General features: G+C 45.1%; 1 protein-coding gene across 4 annotated transcripts in view; it reads right to left on the bottom strand.

Annotated features, from left to right (window-relative positions):
• Positions 1–22892, bottom strand: part of HIPK2 (homeodomain interacting protein kinase 2) — a 165156-nt gene that overhangs the window by 23279 nt on the left and 118985 nt on the right. For 2 of the 4 annotated variants that reach the window (XM_035127475.3, XM_088652219.1), the window contains exons 3-9: positions 18792–18915; positions 15859–15978; positions 14906–14992; positions 13649–13833; positions 10501–10663; positions 9085–9307; positions 3966–4087 (exon numbers count right to left, since the gene is read on the bottom strand). In XM_035127475.3, coding sequence (XP_034983366.1) covers positions 3966–4087; positions 9085–9307; positions 10501–10663; positions 13649–13833; positions 14906–14992; positions 15859–15978; positions 18792–18915 — 1024 coding nt within the window. The remainder of the gene's footprint in view (positions 1–3965; positions 4088–9084; positions 9308–10500; positions 10664–13648; positions 13834–14905; positions 14993–15858; positions 15979–18791; positions 18916–22892) is intronic. The other 2 variants (XM_088652220.1, XM_088652221.1) reach the window with 1 other exon arrangement.

Here is a 22892-nt window from a genome sequence, read left to right as displayed (position 1 = left end):
AGGCACCCCCAAACTGCGGTCCTCCAGATGTTTTGGCCTACAACTCCCATGATCCCTAGCTAAGAGGACCAGTGGTCAGGGATGATGGCAATTGTAGTCCAAAACATATGGAGGGCCGAAGTTTGGGGTTGCCTGGCCTACATCATCATGAAAAAAACCCAGATTTTGCAATCTCTCTCTCTCTCTCTCTCTCTCTCTCTCTCTCTCTCTCTCTCTCTCTCTCTCTCTCTCTGTGTGTGTGTGTGTGTGTGTGTACACACTTGCATTTCTTTTCCAATTTTTAAGGAAGAAATTCTGGTTATCTAATGCAAAAATCTGATTCCCCTCCCCACCAAAAGGACAAGCCCTGACCAGGAATCATGGGGGGGTCCTACCTTAATAGGTCAGACTTCTTTAAGAAGCTGCAGCTATGCTTACAAAGAGTGCAACCAGAGCCTGTCTCTCACCTGTACAGTCAGGCAAACTGATATAGTTGCCTCATGTGGGTAAAAACAAATCCTAAAAGATTGGATGCGATGACTGATTTTTCACCACCTGCTCCAGGAGTTGCATGCAGCACACTTCATCTGACTTGCATATCACATTTCCTGCAATCAACATCTCTGAAGATAATATACCAGCTTCAGCCCATCACCCTTACCCTTCCAGTGATGTTGGACGTAAATATTTCACAGTATCAGGACCTTAAAGCAGGGTTGCTATTTCCACCCTCCTGTCGGAGAGGAAAAGCCACGTGCCAAAAACTCAACAGGCACAGCTTTCTACCTAGTGACATTTTTACACTGGGGGACAGCAGCACCTTTTGAATTATTGTTTGTTATGTGGCTCTTAAATGCACAGCATCTCAAGCTAGGAAAGAAGGTGGCAACCCAGAAATGTTCTTCAAAGAGGTCAGTTTCTAAATTGAGAGCTGTGAGGGCTTAAGTCACAGCCTGTGGGCTGAAAGCCCTTCCCCCAACTTGGTGCCCCTTCAGATATTTTGGCCCAAAATTCCCATCTTTCCTGAACATTGGCCATGCTGGCCAGGGTTGATGGAAGTTGAAGTCCAAAACACCTGGAAGGAACCAGGTTGAGGCTGGCTGTTCCCCGACAGTTTCATGCGTTACGTGGAATTTATTCCTTTGACCCTCTATATTAATTGTTTATTGCAGTGATGTTTTGAAACTCTAGATCCTTGCTTGGGACTACCTGTTTCGTTCAAAAAGTTCAGGGTGGGGAACCTATGGCTCATCAGATGTTGTTGTACAACGTTGCTGTACAAACTTTCTGTCACCTGTCACAACTAATTATGGGAGTGGCCCTTTATGAAAGTGCAGGATTTGTTTTTTTATTCGTTTTTTTTTGCTCCTGCAGAATGTAAAAATCCCAGGCTGCGCTCATGCTTCAATCTTTAGCCACTGTTTAAGTGGTGCAAGTGGACAGTCACCACTACTGCCTTAGTGTTTGGATCAGCCCCGTGTTTTGAGTCTGTCTGCTGGGATTGCCAGTTGTACTAAGGCCAACTGAGAAGTCTGGAATACGTTTGGGGGTCTGAGTTTTGAAACTGTACATGCTCACAGCCAGACCATTTCACACAGTGCTTCTGTCCAAATATTTTACATATTTACATTTGCAAAATTCACTAACTTTCTTTTAGCTTTGGGAGGAAACAAACCCTCCTTCTTTCTTGTTCATCCTTTTGAATTGCTCCCATTTATTTTATTTTTAAATGAGATGGGTGGGTCTGTCTGTCCATCCTGCCATCCCCCCCCCTTCCCCTCGAGTGTACCACTTGGAAAAGGATGGTGTGCTTTTCATGGAGGTGGACTTCATTCATGTCAAAGAGGCAGCTGCTTAACAAAGACTCTTCATGGGAACAGGAGGCAACACTTAGTTAATGAAAAGGAAATCAGGCAAGCTTCAAGTTCTTTTCCATACTGCCTTTCCCAGATAAGCTGGGCTGGCAGCAGGCAAAAGGAAAAGGACTGAACTAACACTCACTGGAATGCTATCCAGGCAAGGCAACACTTTGGCAGGATTTTGGAGTCTGCTGATGCCTGAGAACGCTGGAATGCTCTGGCATAGACAACGACATTCGCTCTGGCGCACTGATTCAAATTGAATTAGTCTGGAATACAAGGGGGCTCATATAATGGTCCCCAAGGCTGCATACGCACTGCTACATTTAAAGCACATGGCTTTCCCCAAAGAATCCTGGGAACTATAGTTGGCTAGGGATGCTGGGAACTGTAGCTCTGTGAAAGGTAAACTATAATCCTTGGGATTCTTTGGTGTGCTTTAAATGTAAGGTGTGTATGCAGCCTAAGTGTCTGGCAGCATAGCCTAAGTGTTTGGCAGCTGTGGTTGAATGCCCCCCACCCTGATGGAGCTGCCTTATAAAGAGTCAGGCCTTTGGTGCACCTGACCTAAAATGACCTCTGCTCTATTCCTAGTGCACCATGTTCGGTGATGTCATTATTAATTGAAGCAATGACCACCGGGCGTGAGGCACACCTCCGCCCGCAGATAGGCCGCGGCTTGATCACCGGGAGTGAGGCACACCTCCACCCCTAGGCAAGCCGCGACCGTCTGAACGTCATGCCCTTGGTCTCCCTCTTTGGCTTTCTTAGTAGTCTGCCCTGCCCTGTCTGTGACCTTTGCCTCCTTTCAGAAAAGCATGGCTCACTTTGCACTTGGTAGGAACATGACTTTGTGGAGCAGGTCTCGCAAATATCAGAGGAAACATATTTGTCAGCTCATGATGTAAAAGCACTAAAGGTCAGACTGTTCCTACACGTGTGCATATTGTGCTAATAAAAGGAGCCTCTGCCGAGCTAGCAAATCAGCTCGCTTACGCACAGCTCACCTGCAACAGCTCCCTGACTCGTGTCCATCACTTCAATTAATATTTAGACTTTATTTCCCTAACATAATGAAGAGAAGATGTAGAACAGATCGTTCATCCTCACTGTCTTTTTTTTGTCTTTGGGACAAGTGGATTTTTAAAAATGGAGAGATAGCAAATTCTGTGAAACTGCATGGTGTTCTCAGGCGCCATTAGACTGAGTTCATAAACCACTTAATGAATATACAAATTTGTCATTGACTCCAGCCCAAATTCATAGGAATCTAAATGAAACAAGGTCAAGAAATATCAATATATAATCAACATTTTTAAATCAGCAATCACTATGAGTAGGAATCATTAAATGTGAAAAAAAGGAAATACCGATGTGTTGTGGAATCATCTTATTAAATGCAGATGTTCTTCACTGTCAAGGAAGGTGCTCCCTGTATTTTCCTATGCCTTTTATTTTATGTCTCACACTCATAAGTTTTTAATTAAAGTATTCACACTGTACTTCGTAAATTTATTTCCCACCCCTAGCCCTTTTTGACCTTTGTCTGACCCCTGGGTTTCTATTCACCCTGATCCCAGGGGGTCAAGAGTGACAGCTTTGGGGAATCTGCATTAGTGAGAGACTCTAGGGCAGGCATGTCAAACCTGCGGCCCTCCAGATGTTTTGGACTACAATTCCCATCTTCCCCAACCACTGGTCCTGCTAGCTAGGGATCATGGGAGTTGTAGGCCAAAACATCTGGAGGGCCGCAGGTTTGACATGCCTGCTCTAGGGAATTAAAAGCTGGTGAGTAAAAAATACCTGCAGAATCACGAACCCTTTAATAGTCAAAATCCAAATTAGCACCCACACAGAAGTGGTACTCTCCTAATTAATAAACTGAAAAATAGTTGCTCTCTGCATCCATTTCTTTGCATTATGGCTGACAGCTTACAGTAAGAGCTGTTTGACAGTGGGACGGACTTCCTCAAAAGATGGTGGGCTCTCCTTCCTTGGAGGTTTTTAAGCAGAGGTTGGGTGGCCACCTATCATGTACAATCTAGTTGAGATCCCTGCATTGCAGGGGGTTGCACCAGATGAACCTCGGGGTCCCTTAAACAATTCTACGATTCTATTAAAATTTACCTGTGCTAAAAGTCCTGGCTGGATCTGAAGGGGCTGAGCCCCAGGAGCCTGAGTGACTATTGGAACAGCATTCTCCATCCGGACTGAATACCCAGCATGCTTTGAAGGGGATGTCTGTAACCCTGTGCAATGAAAATAAAAGATAAAAAGTGTTAGCCATCATCAGTTGCTTTTCTAGGGGGAAAAAACATCTTAAACTCTCCTGAGCAACTCTCCTCTCTGGCCAGATGGATTTAAGAGTGACCCAAACCTGCCATTTGAACTTGTCTCTTCTCACATTCCATGCGCTGGCCGAAGTAGATTACTCCTGTTTTTCTTTGGTGAATAAACTGTTATCACTCAGAACCATAGGCCAGAACGATTCAATACAAATAGAAATACAAAGCACATACAGAAGCACAGGTCAACGTAATTGTCAGGGTTGTTGTGGCTACTCTTGAGTAACGACCCTCTACCTGCTTGTCTTTCAGATGCTTTTATTAGTGCACATTATTTACAGTGTAGCGGTTTCATGTCTGCTCACTCCGAATCAGATTCGGCGATCATCGCGTTTTAGACCAACATAAAAGCCTCGGAACTGTGAAGCGTTTCCCTTTTCTCCGCCTCCTCAATTCCGGTGTCGGGGGAATGGCCTGCGGACTGACTGACTCCTGTCCCCTCTTTCTCCCTCCCTCTCTCCCTGCCTATGGAGCAAGGGCTCTTGGATGTTGCTAGAGGGCTGGCACTCCCTTTCCGTTTCCTGGCTCTGCCCATCAGACCCTTCCCTCTTGTGGCTGCTCGGAGACGGGCTGCTCCTGATGAGGGGAGGCTGTTCTCTGTAAGCCTTCCCCCTTACAGTAATGTATTTCACTAAACATGCATACAGTAAAAGAATTGAAATAGAAGGCTTCCCCACCCAATCATAGGGCCCACAGACCCTCCACATAGATTAATATATGGGTGCTACAAATACAAGGAAGAAAAAGATTACCACATTCACCCCACTAGGCCTTTTTTTTTTAGGCAGGCTCTGCTATTTCCAGCAGTACCTCAGGCAAATAATCATTAGAAAGGAAATTACTAGCTTTAGATTTCATAAAGCCCAAAACTGTAATTCTAGGATCATCACCACCATAGCTCAGATCTATCAATTTATTTCAGGAGAAATTTGATTTTCCACTAGCTAGCTTTTTCTTAGGCAGGAAGGAGTTTCTCCTTTGTTTTATTCCACCTTATTGCTCTCCACAGAATTCTCCGCAATGTCTATACACGGTTATAATAATATGCCAACCTAGATAGAGCATTCAATTCCAGTTGTGGCCTAGTCAATGATAAGCAAAGCTGGACCCACTAGGCCCGTTTTTAGCATCTCTGAAAATCAGGCTCTACAATCCTGTGAATGTAGACTATACCTCAATCCAATAAAGGAGGCTCTTCAACCCAGATCCTTTTTGACTTCCCTCACCATTTGAGGAAGGACCGACGGTTTCTGCTTGGTGGTGGCACCCTTACTGTGGAATGCTCTCCCCAGGGAAACTTGCCTTGCGCCTGCCTTGACATCTTTTGGGAGCCAAGGAAACGCGTTCTTCTTTTCCTGGACTGCTTAAAATCCACTGTGAATTAATTTTATGCTGCTTTTACATCTGCAGACTCCTTTTATGCTACTTCTGCTGATTGTTTTAATGTTGCTGTTTTAATCTGCCTTATTGGAATTTAATATACGCAATAACACATTTCATACACCATATGCTCATAAAAAGTCATACCCAACCTTACAAAGGCTTAGTGGTTTTAACTTTTTGTTAGTCACCCTGGGAAGCTGTTGGAGGGTGAGGTATAAATCCCTGTGATAAATTAAAATTAAATAAACAGAAATGGTAAAGGTAAAGGGACCCCTGACCATTAGGTCCAGTCATGACCGACTCTGGGGTTGCACGCTCATCTCGCATTATTGACCGAGGGAGCCGGCGTACAGCTTCCAGGTCATGTGGCCAGCATGACTAAGCCTATTCTGGCGAACCAGAGCAGCACACGGAAATGCCATTTACCTTGCCGCTGTAGCGGTCCCTATTTATCTACTTGCACTTTGACGTGCTTTCGAACTGCTAGGTTGGCAGGAGCTGGGACCGAGCACGGGAGCTCACCCCGTCGCAGGGATTCGAACCGCCGACCTTCTGATCAGCAAGCCCTAGGCTCTGCGGTTTAACCCGCAGCGCCACCTGCGTCAGGTGACAGAAATAAGGGCCTGCCAATTCAGAGCAAATATGCTACATTCAGAAGGCTGAAAAGAGCATAGCGATAAGGATATAACAGAGTCAAATGATATCGAAATACTTTGTGAGCATTCAAACTCTCTTGGTTGATCTTTAACTGTGATATAGGAACCACTGACGGTCAACCCTGAAACCGCAATGACAGCAACAGAGGAAAGCCAGGTGGTTGTGACGGTAACAGAGGAAAAGCCAAGTGATTCACTGAGCTTCCCATCACATTCTGAAGAGGCCAGCTAGCTTCAGTGTAAATGCTAACACAAATTTAAACAATTAAAACTTTTAAAAAGCCAAAAAATCGACAGGAAGGGAGTTCTAACCCCAAACAGCAACACCGGGACATTCAAGACACAGGGCCTGGATAAGAAAAACAACAACAGCAAAACAAGGCACAAAGAACAGCAAAAAAGAAGGCGCGTTTCCATTCCCTTCTGAAAAAGAGAATAAATTCTGTGCCTGTGTTTTTTTATCTGTTTATGTTTTGCATTGCTTTGAATGGTTGCTACTGTCCTTGAGCCATTGGGATGGGGTGGAGTAGAAATTAAGCGGAGTCAATACATCTATTTTGGTGCCACTTCCCAATAGCTTCCCCCAATACAGGCTGGCTGGATGCCACAGCTGAAAAAGAGACATCTCCATCTCCAGAGGAAGCGCTGCCTGTTGCTACACACAAGGGGAGAAATTAAGACTCCAGCAGCCTGTCATCCTTTCTGCCGTCCTGCCTTTTGAGCTGAAGAAATAATTGAGGATAAAAATTTGCCCAAAATAGTCAAAATGCCCTTTGTAGCTTTTGTAAATAAGACTCAGGGGACTTTTCAGGATTTCACCCTCAAGCTCTTTTATGTTATTTTAACCCCGCATAAAAAGGATAAAACGTCTGCTGCACAGCAGTGCGCCGAGACATCAATATCTGCAAAGAACTTTAATATCTTTGGATAAAAATGAGACAGAGAGAGAGAGAAAAGGAGCCAGGTGGCAGCAGCACAGGCTGCCAGACGGCAGCAGAACCCAGATGTGTGCGAAGGCAGGGACAGCTCCTGGGTAGAAGAAATTGGTCTTTTCTTCAGTTTCCCTGTCCCTAATCCCACCAAGTAACGTCCCTCCCCAAAAACTGACCATGGCCGTAGTGCATTGCAACCCAACCCATGCACATCAACCTGCACCCTTGTTCAACTCATCTGCCATAGGTCAGGATCGCACCACACAGCAAAGCATTGCATGCCGCTATACTGATGGGTCAGGGGGATTTTCCGTCTTAGGCAAAGCTTGGATTTACTGAGTCATGCTTTTCTAACCTGATGGCTTAGTCCTGGAACTTGCAGGGTTTCAATCCTGCCCCAATCCCATTCCTCAGGTGAGGGGCAAGAGGAGCAGAGCCCTCCAGAAGAGCTACACCTTGCCCATGATCCGAAGGAGCCATCGAATCTGGACATCCCTTTTCCCAGGACTAGAGGCCCCCACACCAACTACCTAGGTCCTTAGACATTTCTCATGTGCACACCCACCCACCCTTTCTCCCAGGAACACAGGAGCAGAAGGTACGGTGAGACAGGCACGGGCTTAAGAAGTGGCCAGTTAAAATATCTACTGGAATCAGGGCCTGACTGAAAGCCAGGAATGGAAGAACTCCCAGCTCTTATGTAGGCCTCCAGTCTAAGCTCTCATCCAAGCTCCTGACCTGAGGAAATAGGCAGTTATTCTGCTCCTTTATGGGTCTGCCAAAAATGCACGTGGCTTCCCCTAATGGGGACAAAGAATAGCTTAGCAGCAACAGCAGCACTATAAGCTTTTCAGAACCAATGCCCAGGCTGAATCTATGAAATTATCTGCAGGGGGATTATTTCTCAGTAGCGTTACTAGCCATGAAAACGGAGTTAGTTAACATTCCAATAGAGACTCATTTCAGACACCATACCCATAAGGGCACCAAGCAGACCAGGTTGGCAGTCAACCAAGCATTACTTTAACCCAAGCCGCATAGCACTCCAGCTACTAAACTACTGCAATATGCTCTGTGTGGCTTTCACCGACGGCATTTCTACCGCTTCAGGAGATACATTTTGTCTCCCACAGACTTCTTGAGTATTATTAATATATAGTGGTACCTTGCGTCCTGAACGGCTTAGTTGTCGAACAAATCAGCTCCCGAATGCCGCGAACCCAGAAGTGTTCTGGTTTGCGAATGTTTTTCGGAAGCCGAACGTCCGCCGCGGCTTCCGCTTGAGTGCAGGAAGGTCCTGCAGCCAATCGGAAGCTGAGCCTTGGTTTTTGAATGGTTTTGGGAGGACCCGCAGAATGGATTAAGTTTGAGAACCAAGGTACCACTGTACTCAAATACTCCGCTATGAAGCTCCAGTTCAGACAATACCAGGTCAGACTGGCTAATCTGTCTAGCCCAAGATTAACTACCCTGCTTGCCTGTGGCTCCTCAAGGTCTCAGGAAGAGGCCTTTCCATCTTTTTACTGGAGCTCCTAAGGACTCAGCCTGGGCTGCCCTAAATGCAACACAGGCACTCTTCTTCTGAACAGTGGTCCCTCCCTGGATGATGCTGCCTCCAGAGTCAGAGGCAGGGATGCTTCTGAACGCCAGTTGCTGGAAGGCACAGGAGGGGAGAGAGCTCTTGTCCTCTGGTCCTGCTTGTGGGTTTCCCATGGGCATCCGGGCAACTGGACTAGATGGGTCTTTGGTCTTGGCTAGCAGGTTCTTCTTAAGTTCTACCTGGGTTTCGTTTCTCGTTTCTGCCTGCCAAACATATCTCCTTTGTCAACGCTAGGAGCATCCCAGAGAAATGCACTGGCCGGATAAGCAGAAACGCTTCGAATGAGACAAGGGAATGGCAGGTTTGTAGCAGATAAGCCGCGTCTCTTACCTTGGAAGCCTGGAGGACACACGATGAGGGCTTGCTGGAAGGGGTCGGGGCGAGCACATATCTGCGCCGTCCCCGTCTGCAGGGGGACGCTCCTCTGGGCCACCGCGGCCATGGAGGCTGCCGAGGGCTGGTAGAGTGCAGATTGGTAGTTTAGTATGGAGACTTCAGGGTTGGCTAAGGAAATAGTGGCACTGGTGGTGGAGGTGGGAGCCAGGGTGGTGGCCTAAAGGAGTGGTGGGATTTAAAATGAAATAAAAACATAATATGAAGGAGATGGCAATGTTGGGAAAAAAGCTAATAATAATAATAATAATAATAATAATAATAATAATAATGGAAGGTAATATAAGTAAGGCAAGCCAACAAGTTGCAAAAAGGAAAGGCGAGCAACATAAAGAAGGGCAGCAGAAAGAGGGGATGAAGGTACAAGTAAAAAGGTGGAAGCTAAGGATGTGTAAGGATGAAGACTTTTCTTTAGCCATTGCATGCACCACTGTTCCGCTCATGATTGAGAAATGACCAGAATACAACAACAGCAACAGCAACAACTTGGGAGCACTGAGCCTACAGCCCCCCAAAAGCAGCCGGTAGCATCAAGGTCAGGAATGTGTCACAGCCAGCATCCCCTGAAATGTGTGTGTGTGTTTTTGTGGGGGAAGGGAAGGGTCTACCAGTCCAATTCTAGATACGTCTACTCTGAACAAAGTACCACTACGTTCATTAAGACTTCATCTTGTGTAATAGGGCAAAAGAATGCAGCCTGCATTTCTTGCGTGTCCGTATATGAGAAAGAATGCAGGAGGGTAAGTGCATTGTTGTCATGCAGGTACAGAATGGTGGGTATATGTTTCTGCCTATGAAAAGGAAGACTGGAAAATTGCTAGATATTTTTGTGTGTTTAATTCCTTAATCCTGTAATGTGTGTGAATGACTTGATCCGCAGTTAGTGGCTTGGCTCACTTTGACGAGTTACCTGCTGGGCACACTGGCTGTTTTCCACTTTCTGAATGAGGCTTGTGCATTACGTGACTCTGTAAGGGCCTTATATTAGGCGTGGGTGACAGTAGGATATTTGCAGGCATATGCAGTTACTAGATACTGGGAGAATTTTTGGTGTTTCTGCCCTCTGACACATATGGCGCTGCCTGGATACCAGATTTTTTAAAAAAGATTTTGCACCAAATGCCAAAATCTTGTGATCACGCAGAGTGGGGAATATACAGATCCCTTTCCACTGATAAGAGTTTATCAAGAATTTGGTGAAGTCTTTGTGTGTGGAAAAGTATCAAAGAGAGTTGGTCAAGCCTGCACACACACACACACACACACACACACACACACACAGAGAGAGAGAGAGAGAGAGAGAGAGAGAGAGAGAGAGAGAGAGAGAGACTACATTATAATGGTTCCCCTCACCTGGTTATGAACTGAATTGAGCTGGTTGTTGAAGGTCATGGTAAGGTTGGTTGATGTGCTTGGGGCCACGTGAGTGATGAATGGGGTCTTGCTCTGATTCACGGTATCGTACATGTTCACCCGCCGCTTGCAGATCTCCATGTTCTGGAAACAGGACTTGACACTGTTTATGAGAAAGAGAGGGCATGAAGAAGCAAGAAAGCCAAAAGAATACTTCCCATTTCACCACTGTTGTACACACACCACAAACTGAAATTGTTTGGTAGACATGACTTCTTTCTAGGAAATAATAGAACTGCAGTTCTGGCACAGGAGTGGCAAGAGGCAGCTAGTATTCCCAACCCTATCAAACTTGCCACACTACAGTTCCCGGGATTGTTTGAGGGCAACTACGGAAGCTACTGTTACAAAACAGAAACAAGGCTGTAACACTGGTGTGTTCCAAGGCTCAAAACCATCACAATGGATCTTTACAGTCATACCTCGGGTTAAGTACGCTTCAGTTTGAATACTTTCAATTTAAGAATTCCGCGGACCCAGAAGTGCTTACTTCCAAGTTCTGCCGCGCGCTTCGCACATGCGCAGAAGCGATCTGCACACTTCACGCATGTGCAGAAGCGCTCTATCAGTGCTTCACGCGCTCTATCGCCGCTTGGATTAAGTACTTTTTGGGGTCCGAATGGCACCCCGGAACCAATTAAGTACTTAACCCGAGGTACCACTGTACTGTACTATACTGTAAATGTTAATTTTTTTCATCTAAAATACTCTCTTATATATTTTATAGTACAGTATGTTGATAATTGCCTTTATTTTATGGATCAATGATCTCGTTAAGACAGTAAAATTCGTGTTAAATTGCTGTTTTAGGGGGTGTTTTTCATCATCTGGAACAGATTAATCCACTTTCCATTACTTTCAATGGGAAAGTTTGCTTCAGGTTAAGTACACTTCAGGTTAGGTACGGACTTCCGGAACCAATTAAGTACTTAACCTGAGGTACCACTGTACTATCAATGAAGCAAACATCGTGATCAGTTGCAAATCATAGCCTATTTTCTGTGTAGTTTACATTGTTGCTTGTTGTCCTCAATCCTTAAAATTGCTCCAGCCCTGAAACAAAACCTCAGCAAGTTTAAATATTCTAGGAATGGTAGGAACAGGAGAAGCCCCCGCTCCGAAACACACTACAGAGAGCAGTTCCAAAGCTGAGTCTCGGCTACTCATGCGATCCCTGTAACAAGCAGACTCAATGGACACTCCTTACAATTTTCTGCCCCTTCATTTGTAAGGATCAAATAAAATAAAAAGGAATGCAACTTTACAACAGTTTGGATGCCACGCATGAGCACACTCCCTCAGTCTGTGCAAAGCAGCTCTACTGCAAGAAATATATTCTCTGGGGTCAATAAGCCCAGCTTCCCAATTTGGGGCAAGATTCCAGAGAGATCAATAGCTCCTGACAAATGCTCATTCAAACACCTCTTAGTGTGTAACTACAGGTTACTTGAAAACACCCAGCTGCTGTTGAAAGTAAGAGTCCCGTGTCTTGCCGCCCTCCTGGCCTCTGTCATGTTTAATACAGCTTATCTTGTCTTGTGGTATAAAAATGGAGCTCGTAGCCAAATGATGTGGGGCAAGGGCAAGCAAATGCAAAACGCCATGACATCACAGCAGCAGGCAAGTTGCGCTTCACATTACAGAAGTGTGTTAATAAGGCTTGCGGCTGCCATTTTCAGAAGTGCTCTCCACCCTCAGGAAAGAAAGGTTTTCCATGACTTCCCTCAGCAACTCTGGCCACATTCACACCCTACATTTAGAGTTCTTATTAAACTACTTTAAACAGCCACGGCTTCCCCACAAAATATTCTGGGAATTGCAGTTTGTTAAGGGTGCTGAGAGTTGTAAGGAGATCCATATATTTCCCTCACAGAGGGATAATTCCCAGAGTTCCCTGTGAAGAGGGACTGATTGTTCAATAACTCTGAGAACTGTAGCTCTTGGAAGGGAATTGTTGTTTAGTCGTTTAGTCGTGTCCGACTCTTCGTGACCCCATGGACCAGAGCACGCCAGGTTGGAAGGCGTCCAACATGCTACTGACTTTGGCCACCTCATGAGAAGAGAAGACTCCCTGGAAAATACCCTGATGTTGGGAAAGATTGAGGGCACTAGGAGAAGGGGACGACAAAGGACGAGATGGTTGGACAGTGTTCTCGAAGCTACGGACATGAGTTTGACCAAACTGCGGGAGGCAGTGCAAGACAGGAGTGCCTGGCGTGCTTGGAAGGGAATAGGAGCTTCCTAACAATTGTAATGAACTACAACTCCCAGAATTATTTGGCGGAAGCCCTGTTAAAAAGGTTCGCCTGGCACATTAATTATACATCTTTAGGCACCAAGCTAAAACGTCCCTCTTCAACTAGGCATTGGACTGATTAATATTATACAGCCTTTTAAATGTGTGTGTAGGAGGGATTATTGTTTTGGTTTGGTTTTTTGTGCTATTAATTTGTGGTTTTATTCTGTATTTTCATCTTGTGAACTGCCCTGAGATCTTTGAATGAATTTATTAAATTTATAAATTTAATATAAAATAGTAATAAATAGATAAAACAGAAGTGGCACCATAGTGTTTTAAAAATGTATGGTGTGAATATGGCCTTTCCTTTAATTTTATTATTATTATAATTATTAAAGGCTTTCTTGAATTACAAAAGTACATACAGTGTCTCTGTTTTCCATTCATAGAATCTTTTCTCTCACCCTGCTAGGATGACAGACAGATCCTGGCAGTGAAACTTCTGCTTTTTGGAGTCCACTCACCTACCTTATCCTCCCAGAGAGTTATTGAATGAAAATTAATCCTACCACCTGCAGAAGCTAGGGAAGAGGTGAGCAAGCCGCTGAAGCAAATTTCTCATTCCTTAATAATGTCTCACTGGCCCAGAGCTGTTAAAGCAACTCAGTTTAGGCCTTGTCAGGATCAGGAGATGGCAGCCACACTTATCAAAACATTCTTGCCATGATAATGCTTTTCCTGGCATCTATGTTCTGTTGGTATTCACTCTGCTTGGCTGCGACTCAAATTCAAAGCACATTTGAGCAGAAACTGCTCCAAGACCTGCAACCCAAAGAGAAGGGAGCTTACTGGGTGCTGTGGGGGAAGTCCAGCAAGTGCGTCATGGTGACAAATGGGTGGTTGAGCGTTTCAATCGGTGTTATCCTCTTATCCGCGTCTATCGTCAACATCTTCTTTAACAGATCTATGAACTCCCGCCGGTCTGCCTTTTCGACCAACATATCGCTGCCTTCCAAGTCTGTTGTCATATTCACCTGCAATGAAAACCGAATCAGTAGCAAAACTACATTTCTGGAAATCCTGGGCCTAGAGAAATCACACCCAGCCTGATGGCCTACACATGTTTGGCAGGATCAGGGGAACAGCCTGCAGGAGATCAAAGACTCAACCGTACAGGCAAAGCTAGCCTGCAGACAGTCTCCCTTTGTGCAAGTTGCTTCACAGCAAGCATAGGCAAAGCCGGCCCTCCAGATGTTTTGAGACTACAACTCCCATCATCCCTGACCACTGGTCCTGTTAGCTAGGTATGATGGGAGTTGTAGTCTCAAAACATCGGGGGGGGGTCGAGTTTGCCTATGCCTGCTCCACAGGTTATGACAAATGCATGGAGGGCCCTTACATGTACTGCGATGTACACACATAAGGCCCCTTCACATGGCACCAAAGGCATGTGTCACAGATGGGTGTTGGCTACTCCCGAGTAAGCACTCCACACATCCTCTGGATTTTCAGAGTTTTATTGTGCATGCTATATACAGTGGTGAGATGTCTCAAATCATGTCTGCTCCGCATGGGGCAGAAGCCCACAATGGCGTCTCGTGGGCTCTGACCCCCCTTTTAAGACTGGGCATCCAAATGCCCCTCCTCCTTGCTCTACGGGTCCTCCGTGGTCCCAAACCAGGCTCCTGAGGTGCCGTTCTACCTCCTCCCTCCTTTCCAGCCCCTGCTGAAGCTAGCTCCTCCCCTGCTTCCCTGCTACCAACCTGGAGCTGACCCTCCAGGACTCTGCAGAGCCCTGGACCCATCTTTACCACTTCCTGTTCCTGGTTTTCCCTCCCAGACTTGCTGCTCTCGCTGCTGCTCTCCCAGCTGGTGGAAGCAAGCAGAGTGGGCTGCTCTCTGCAAGCCCTCTCTCTTACAGCATGGCTGAGCAATATGGCCAGTGAGTGCAGCAGCAACAAATTGAGCAGACCCACAAGGGTATGCCCCCCCATATTATTTAAGCATATAACACCTAAATTCTCCACGAGAATGGAGAATGCATTGTTATCCTGCGGTGGGTTATTTGGCTGGATATTACCCTGAATATTTCGCCGACGTTCTTACCTGTGCCATATCATCCAAACAGTTGAAAATATACTTTCTTGCTTCTTTTGACTTGATCCCCGTCTCTGTCTCATGATCATCCGGTGTCTGTTCAGAATCAAGAATAAGTCAGTTACCTGCATCTGCTTTGAACTCTAGTTAACCTTCACTGCTACTCCAGGTAGGCACCACAAAACCACCCCTTTCGGCCGAGCATCCAGGTAGCATTACTGGCTGTTTTACATATTGTCCATCTCACATGAAATAGCACAGGAACTGGAGTAAATCCATGCGTTTCGAGACTGCGTCTAAATTTTCATCAGATGTGAGCTGCAGACTCGGTAACACACGGTTGTAGAGGGAAACGGTGGCATCCCTTCCCCTATTCAATGCTAGTGTAAAGCTTTTTTTACTTTATTTGTGGGTGGGGCAGGGGACAGGGTCATGCTACCAACGGAACAGATGCAAGGAATAGATGTTTGGTCACCCTAGACTTGGAGACCCACCTGGCTTTGTTTTGGGGAGGGGGGGGGTGCTACCATACTCAACAAATGGCAACCACAGCCTTTCCCCTCACTCTATTTATATTTATCGTAAGAGCAACATGGTGGTGTATAGAATCAGTTTCTTGATGATTGGTCTGTGTTTGAAACAGGATGATGTATTAAAGGGGCTTTTGGTTTGATCCAGAATGGCTCTTCTGATGTTCTTATGCGAAGAGGTAACACCCTCTCCCAAAACAATCCCAGCAGGGAGGGGTGAGGAGGGGGCCAGCCTACTTCACGGAGCCCTTTCTATGAATTTGCAAACGTTTCGAAGACCTGAGGCATTAACTTGCCAAGCCACCCAAAAGCCATATCACGTTGTTGCAACAGCTGCGTATCAGCCCGCCTTAATGCCCACAGGCCTCAATAATGTTTCGGCGTTACAAGATGCAGGCCCCAATGAAGGAAGCTGGGAAGCAACATCTTTACCTTTAGCCTCCACAGCGGATACGGCGAATCTGCATCTCTGTTGAAAAATCTCGTAGTCTTCGTCCCTGCACTCAGTAAATACTCAGCTGGCAAGCCCTGTGTCTGTGAAATATATCGGATCTGTAAGAGAAGGATAAGAAAGAAGTCCAGATTTATCTTGCTGGGATCTGTGGTAGGATTTCTTGGTTGGGGGCTGGAATAGGGGAGGGGGGGTCTTTAGGTATCTACAACAGTGAAAGAAATAATGGGAGGAAATGGGAGTGAGGGCATGGCTCAAACCAAGGACTGAAAAGGAAGGCAAGCGCCCACAAACTTTAACCATTAATAATATTTATGATGTATTAAGAGTCTAAATAACTAGGTGCTGTACAATTATCTTTCCTTCTGCAGTTAAACTCCACCGCACTCCTCCTTTAGCCTTTGAAGCCTGCGGACATACATTGTTTTATCCATAAACGGCAAAGATAAAGGGAGAGCAGTGAAGCTATAAGAATGTGTGTATGCCTTGCGGGCATGCTTTCTTTGCCAAAGAGCCTTTTACAACTTTGGCTTTGATCCTCAAATGTTAATTTCAGGAGGGCTTGTTTGAGCGAGATGGTATGAAGGCCAGGTTGCGTCCCCTCCGCCATCTTTTTCCGAATGAAATAAGTTTAGGTCTGTATGTTCTAGCCCACCAAACAGCTGTCACCACGGACAAGTGGTAGCCCCAGGGCACATCCTAGCCAACCACTTCAGTGGGGTTCAGATGAGCATCACAATGTGGATAGGAAGGCATAAGAATAATCGTCTGCACCCCTAGACAAAGAAGCTGATGTAAAGTGCATCCTTTGGGTGCAGCAGGTCTCAGGAATAAATCCCTGGAATCCCTGGTTTTTAAAAGGAGCAGACTGAGACTCTGGAGAGCTGCTGCCTGTCAAAGTGGACAGTACTGTGCTGGATTGATAATCCAACCTGGTACAAAGCACCTTCCTAAATACCTATTAGCTATATCAGCAGAAATCTGTTTCCATGGAAGGCTCTTCTTTGCTAGGTTGGAGCATATTTGCTGAATTTTTGATATGGCCATTAAAACTCTTCTGTCTGCTTGCCTCGTAATGGTTTTAAAACATGAACCTATTTAAAATGTGAATGTCTTCTGTTTTCTTTTGACTGTTATTTGATTGGTTCTAATATTTTTTAGAGCTGGTGCCAATTATCATAATACTGTCTACTGCTTTAAGCTGCCATTTTTATTTTTTATATTATTATTTCATTATTGTCAAACGAACATTTCCTGAACAGAAGCAAGGAGGAGAACTGGGGCTTTGCCCCAACCATCTTCCAAATGTCACCTCTAGAGAAAGTCTCAAAGACCGTGGCAGTGAAACTGGGGAACTGGGAAAGGCAGCTCCAAATTTTGAAAAACTAGATTTTGCCCGCATCGACTTTTGTGCTAATGATAGTCGCAGATATTTGGCATTCAATGGATTGCTGAGCAAAAGGTAGGGTTGCCACCATTTCTTCTGGCCTTGCTCCTGTTTCTTTAAGCAGCAGCCCGATAAACAGAAAATTAAAGAGGCAAAATGTTCTGCAGTGTGGAGAGAAGCGATAGGCAAGGCTTTATCTCCTTAATGCCTTTGTGTCGTACCACTGCTAAAGGCACTGGAACAAAACAGGTGATAATGCCAATAACAAAACTCACCAACTTTTTTTTTCCTGAGAAGCTCAACAGCTGCTTGACAATAAGCAAGGTTTTTGCAGGCAAAGTTTTTCCCATGACTGTGCTATCTTCAGTGTTAAACTGAATGATGGGCTCCTAGAAAACAGCCTAACCCAAGAATCTCCCTGCCCTTTGACTTAGGCCTCTGCTGCTGCCCCTCCTACAGTGATGGTGCAAGAGGAGTGTTAATGTGAATGAGTGCTCACTTGCTTCTCAATCCTTAGAATGGGAATGGGGAAATTGCAGTCCTTCTGAGGTTCTTGGACTACAATTCCCATCATCCCTGACCTGGGGCTGATGGAAGATGGAGTCTAGTCATGCCTGGAGGGCCACCGGTTCTCCACCTCTATCTCAGAACATGTCCTTGGTGGCAACAAGAGGCAGCTGATACTGCAATGTAGATAACAAATAAACCTGCATTGATACTCGCTGTTACAGTGGAGTAAGGGTGCCTGCTTTGTTCACTGTTTGACCAGACACCCATCTACAGAGCTTCCTAGCCACTTGGAAGTTAGACTCTTGCTTGACAGATCACCTAGGCGGTCAGCCCTTAAAGGCTCAGTACTACCAAATCACTAGAGACGAACAATTAAAAAGTAGTCTCAGGAGTTGAAAGTACAGGTAAGGTCATTTCAAGATAGTAAGGAAGAGCGAAGAGGAAGGACGAACATAAAGACACATGGAGATAGAAAAGGACTAGAGTCATACACAATCTTTGTCTTCATGGGTACTCCTGGTCCAAAACTGAGCTGGCTTTCCACTCTTAACTCCCAGTGCAACGGATAAAGAGGTCTCATCACAGCGTTAAAAAGGTACAGAGTGGCACTACTTGTTGAATTGGGGCCATGCGGCACCTTGGTGTTGCATTGGGAGATAAGAGAATGCAGTTGCATGAGACCCCCCACCTTGATGAAGGCAAGCTGGGCTGGGACTGGTCAGTGAATGGATGGGTGACCAGCAGAAAACCATATCTGGGCTGCCTTGGGTCCCATGATGGTGGAAAAGTGAGGCATAAATGCCATAAAATAAACAGATTAAGCAATCCACCCACCTTGTTCAACACACTCTGGTCAATGAAGAATCATGACCAATGGCAACTCAGTTCCCCCCCCCCCGAAACTCCAGATTGCGTGTCACTCTTGCCTTTCCCCCCATTCCCTCCCCACTCAATCTCTATGGGAGGAAAGTACGTACCACTCTTGCCCAACTAAATAAAAGAGGCAACAATACCAACCTGGTCGTACTCTGAAGCTCCTGGATACAGCGGCCAACCCAAGAAAAGTTCTGCAATTACACACCCCAGAGACCACATGTCAATTGCTTCACAGAAGGGTAAACCGAGGATGATTTCAGGGGCTCTGTGGAAGAACAACAGGCGAGAGAGAGAGAGCATTAGCTATTGCAAAACATAGCTGTTTCATTATGAGATGGACAGGGGTGGGGGACCTGTAACCTTCCAGACGTCGCTGGACTACAACTCCCATGATCCCTGACCGTTGGCCATGCTGGCTGGGTCTGATGGTAGTTAAAGTCCAGCAACATCGGACATCAAATAGACCGTTTGTGTTCTACAGGCATCCTGCAATAGAAAAATAAGGCTTATATTGCAATCCTACTAGTTACGCTTACTCAGAAGTAATCCCAACAGGACTGACTAACAAGTAAGTGCATGCAAGATTATAGCCTTAAAGCATTTATTGTGCAGTGACTATGGGTATAACTAAAAGAAAAAAGGAAGAAAAGTTCTCAAAAGCCCCCCCCCCAAAAAAAAAGTTTATCAGAATTGTTAATGCCTAGCAAGTTTCGGGAGGACATTACTTCTTTGATGCAATTTTTAATGTTGCAACACTACACAAAAAAAGATATAACTGAGACTTCTTCATTGGCCGAAAGGCACATAGAACCTGTCCATAAAAAGGTGTTAACTTCTGTTGCTAGAAACAGGACTGTTAACTTCTGTTGCTAGAAGGTAAGGTAAAGGGGCCCCTGACCATCAGGTCCAGTCGTGTCCGACTCTGGGGTTGCGGCGCTCGTCTCGCTCTATAGGCCAAGGGAGCCGGCGTTTGTCCGCAGACAGCTTCCGGGTCATGTGGCCAGCATGACAAAGCTGCTTCTGGCGAACCAGAGCGGCGCACAGAAACGCCGTTTACCTTCCCACCGAAGCGGTCCCTATTTATCTACTTGCACTTTGATGTGCTTTCGAACTGCTAGGTGGGCAGGAGCTGGGACCGAGCAACGGGAACTCACCCCGTTGCAGGGATTCGAACTGCCGACCTTCTGATCAGCAAGCCCTAGACTCTGTGGATTATCCCACAGCGCCACCTGGGTCCCTTCTGTTGCTAGAAACAGGACTGTTATTATTTAATTTCCATGCCGCTTTATACTTTTAAGTTAAAAAATCTCAATGTGGTTTACAACCTACATTAAGACATCCAATAATACAATAATCCTGAATAAAACATTCCTGAAAAAAGTTAAATATAAAGTATACATTCAAAGCAACATAATTAACGGGAAATAAAAATAGTATCTTAAAAGTTTCAAAAGGAAACGTTACAAAGGAGGTCAAGTACAGAATGCACATTTAACATAGCAAAGTGTTGTTGTTTTTTAAAAAAGACCTTAAAACATTTCAAAAGAAAACATTCCTAAAGGAAGTAAAAAATAAACTGTACATTTGAAGCAGCCCTGAGCCGAAGGAACAACCCCTTTTAGAAACTGATAAATTACTGCACTTTTTGCCTTTGTCTGGCCTTTAAGATTTTCTCATAGAGGGTTTTTTAAACGTTTCTTTGGTGGCTGATATACAGCTATTTGTAATATTTGTTTCTGATTTGTATTATTGGAGATTAAATGTTTTCTCTCTCTCTCTCTCTGCTGCCGCCATTATTATTATTATTATTATTATTATTATTATTATTATTATTAGGGGGGGGTATCCTTCCTTTCCACTATATATGCAGCACTCAAGTTCGTTATTGTAAGCTGCTTTAAATACATTTTGGAAAAGCAGTGTAACTTTAGATTAATGACTACAGGCCAGTTCAGATATTTTCTTCCATTATAAGAGCAGTCCCATTTTGTTTAACAGTGTATGGTGAGATCTCCCAGATCTCAACTGCAGCAGGATCCACAATCTGTAAATATTGGGGAGAGGTATGCATTTGCTCAATTTTCACTGCAGTATCCATAGTTAAATTCATTATCTTTCAAAACCCAGGAAGTCAAATTTTTTTTTAAAAAAAACCCACACACACACATAGACACAACCCTGCAATCAGTAAGTTGACAAGAAGCTAGACCTTAGGAAAATCCCATTGGGGGGGGGAGGTCAGCTCAGCCAGTCTCCAAGCCCATTCAAGCCTTTGACAGCCAGCCAAGTGTTTCTATCTCCCCCCACCCCCATCCTGCCTATTACATTTCTTTGTGATGAATATTTAACCCATTTTCACCAAAAAAACGGCAAGGAAACTCTTGCTTGAAATTATTGAGACCCAAGTTCACACACATGACAGCTTAACTGCTCCTCAGACTGTAACCACGTGCATGCAAAAGATTTCAGAGATTCTGTATCTTTAATATTTGTGCAATAGATGGCATTTTGGCTGAAGCATGCAGGGACGAGGAAAGCTGCACCTACCAAAATTCTATTGCTAATATGCAAGCCCTGTCCTCCTTTACATCTGGTCGCTCTTAGCAAAAGCAATATGAATGCCTGGGATAGCTCAGTTGGTAGAACGTAAGACCTTTAATCTCAGGGTTGTGAGTTTGAGCCCTACGTTGGGTAAAAGATTCCTGCATTGCAGGGGCTGGACTGGACGAGCCTCAGGGGTCCCTTCCAATGTTACAATTCTATGAGTTTATGGCCTGCCACACGGTCAGCTACTGAGCCTAGGAACTATGGCTGTACTCAGGTGATCCTCCAAATTACTGTTTGCAAGATCCTGAAAAAGCACTGCTCATATTATCCTCTCCTCCTCCTCTTTGGCATGGGGCTTAATTCATTGCATTCCATTTTAATCAAACCAGGGTTTGCTATCATCATGCCCCCAATAGGAAACTGTGGTTTGCCTGATTTTTCCATACCAGGATTGCAAACCACAATTTGATCTTGGTTTGAAATCTTGGTCGGGAGCAATCACTTGACCCACAGTTTGTTGGCTTGGTTGTATAGTAAACTATGGTTTAAATTAAACAGGATGCAATGAATTCAGCCCTAGGCATGAGAGGAGAAGGGAAGGAGAAATGTGCAAACAAATCCAAGTTTGTAGGATTTGCTGAAATCAGTTCAAGGGACATTCTTTTTAGGCCCACTAGTTAAGAGAAATAAAAGAGAGCAGCTTTCCCTCACATCATGGAAAGGGACACTGTCTGCAGCCATGGGGCTGAGGGTGAAAGCAAAAGGACAAGAGCAATTGGGTGAGTCTTTTAAAAGAGGTCCCGTGGAACATGCATATCCACAGGGCCTCTTTTAAAGGACTCGCCCTGTATATGCTCCATAGGGCTCCCTCCAGATGGGTTAATAAGGGCTTGGGTTGAGTTCCTCTTCTCTCTCCTCACCGTCACCAAAAAAATCTGGTGCTGAACCTGCCTAAAGGCACCATTACTCTAGATCTTATACTGTATGTTTCTACCTGGAAGAACAGTTTTTCAGCTTTCCACTTTGGGTGGTTCGATGTATATACACAACCCCAACGGATAGGAGCGAGACCCTCTGTGAACTGCCTGGAAAACACATCCTTCTGATGTAAAATAATCAATACGAACATCCTGTAACTATCCACTTGATCACTGTTTGTAGCTCAGAAGGGAATAGAGCAGCTTTCATGAACACAGCACAGCGTTTGCTTCAAAAGGATTCGCTCGCAATTTTTTCCAGCCCTGTTTCCGTGTGCGTGAAATTGCAGCTTGACGCGCTTCTCAGCGCAAAGGAGGAGACTTTTCCCCACCCACTTACTGCTGAGTTATCAAGCTCATCTGACAGCTTATTTGACCGCACATGCTCAGGCGGTCTAAGCTAGTAACCAAGTCTCTGCAACCAGCCTCTGGGAACACAGCCTGAGAGCAACTTGTTCTCCTGTCATATCCGTGCAATTATGCAAGCAAATTCCACAGTCTGCTATTCTACTGCATTTGGGGAAATACACAGGCTCCCTATAAGCCTAGTCCTCTGGGTTGGAGCACACCAAACCTGTACCATTTTTTAATGTTAGGATCAGTGCATTAGGCTTACACCAAGGGAAACAAGGCTTTTCTGCGATACCGATCTATGCTGTGCATGCCTTCTTCCACCCTGTTCTAAACCTCTTGTCCTGAAAGGTGGGAGATCTTGTGC

This window comes from Zootoca vivipara, chromosome 9 (genome assembly GCF_965207765.1).
Source record: "Zootoca vivipara chromosome 9, rZooViv2.hap1.1, whole genome shotgun sequence".
In the NCBI taxonomy this organism is placed as follows: Eukaryota; Metazoa; Chordata; class Lepidosauria; order Squamata; family Lacertidae; genus Zootoca; species Zootoca vivipara.
This window is presented reverse-complemented; position numbering and strand designations above follow the sequence as displayed.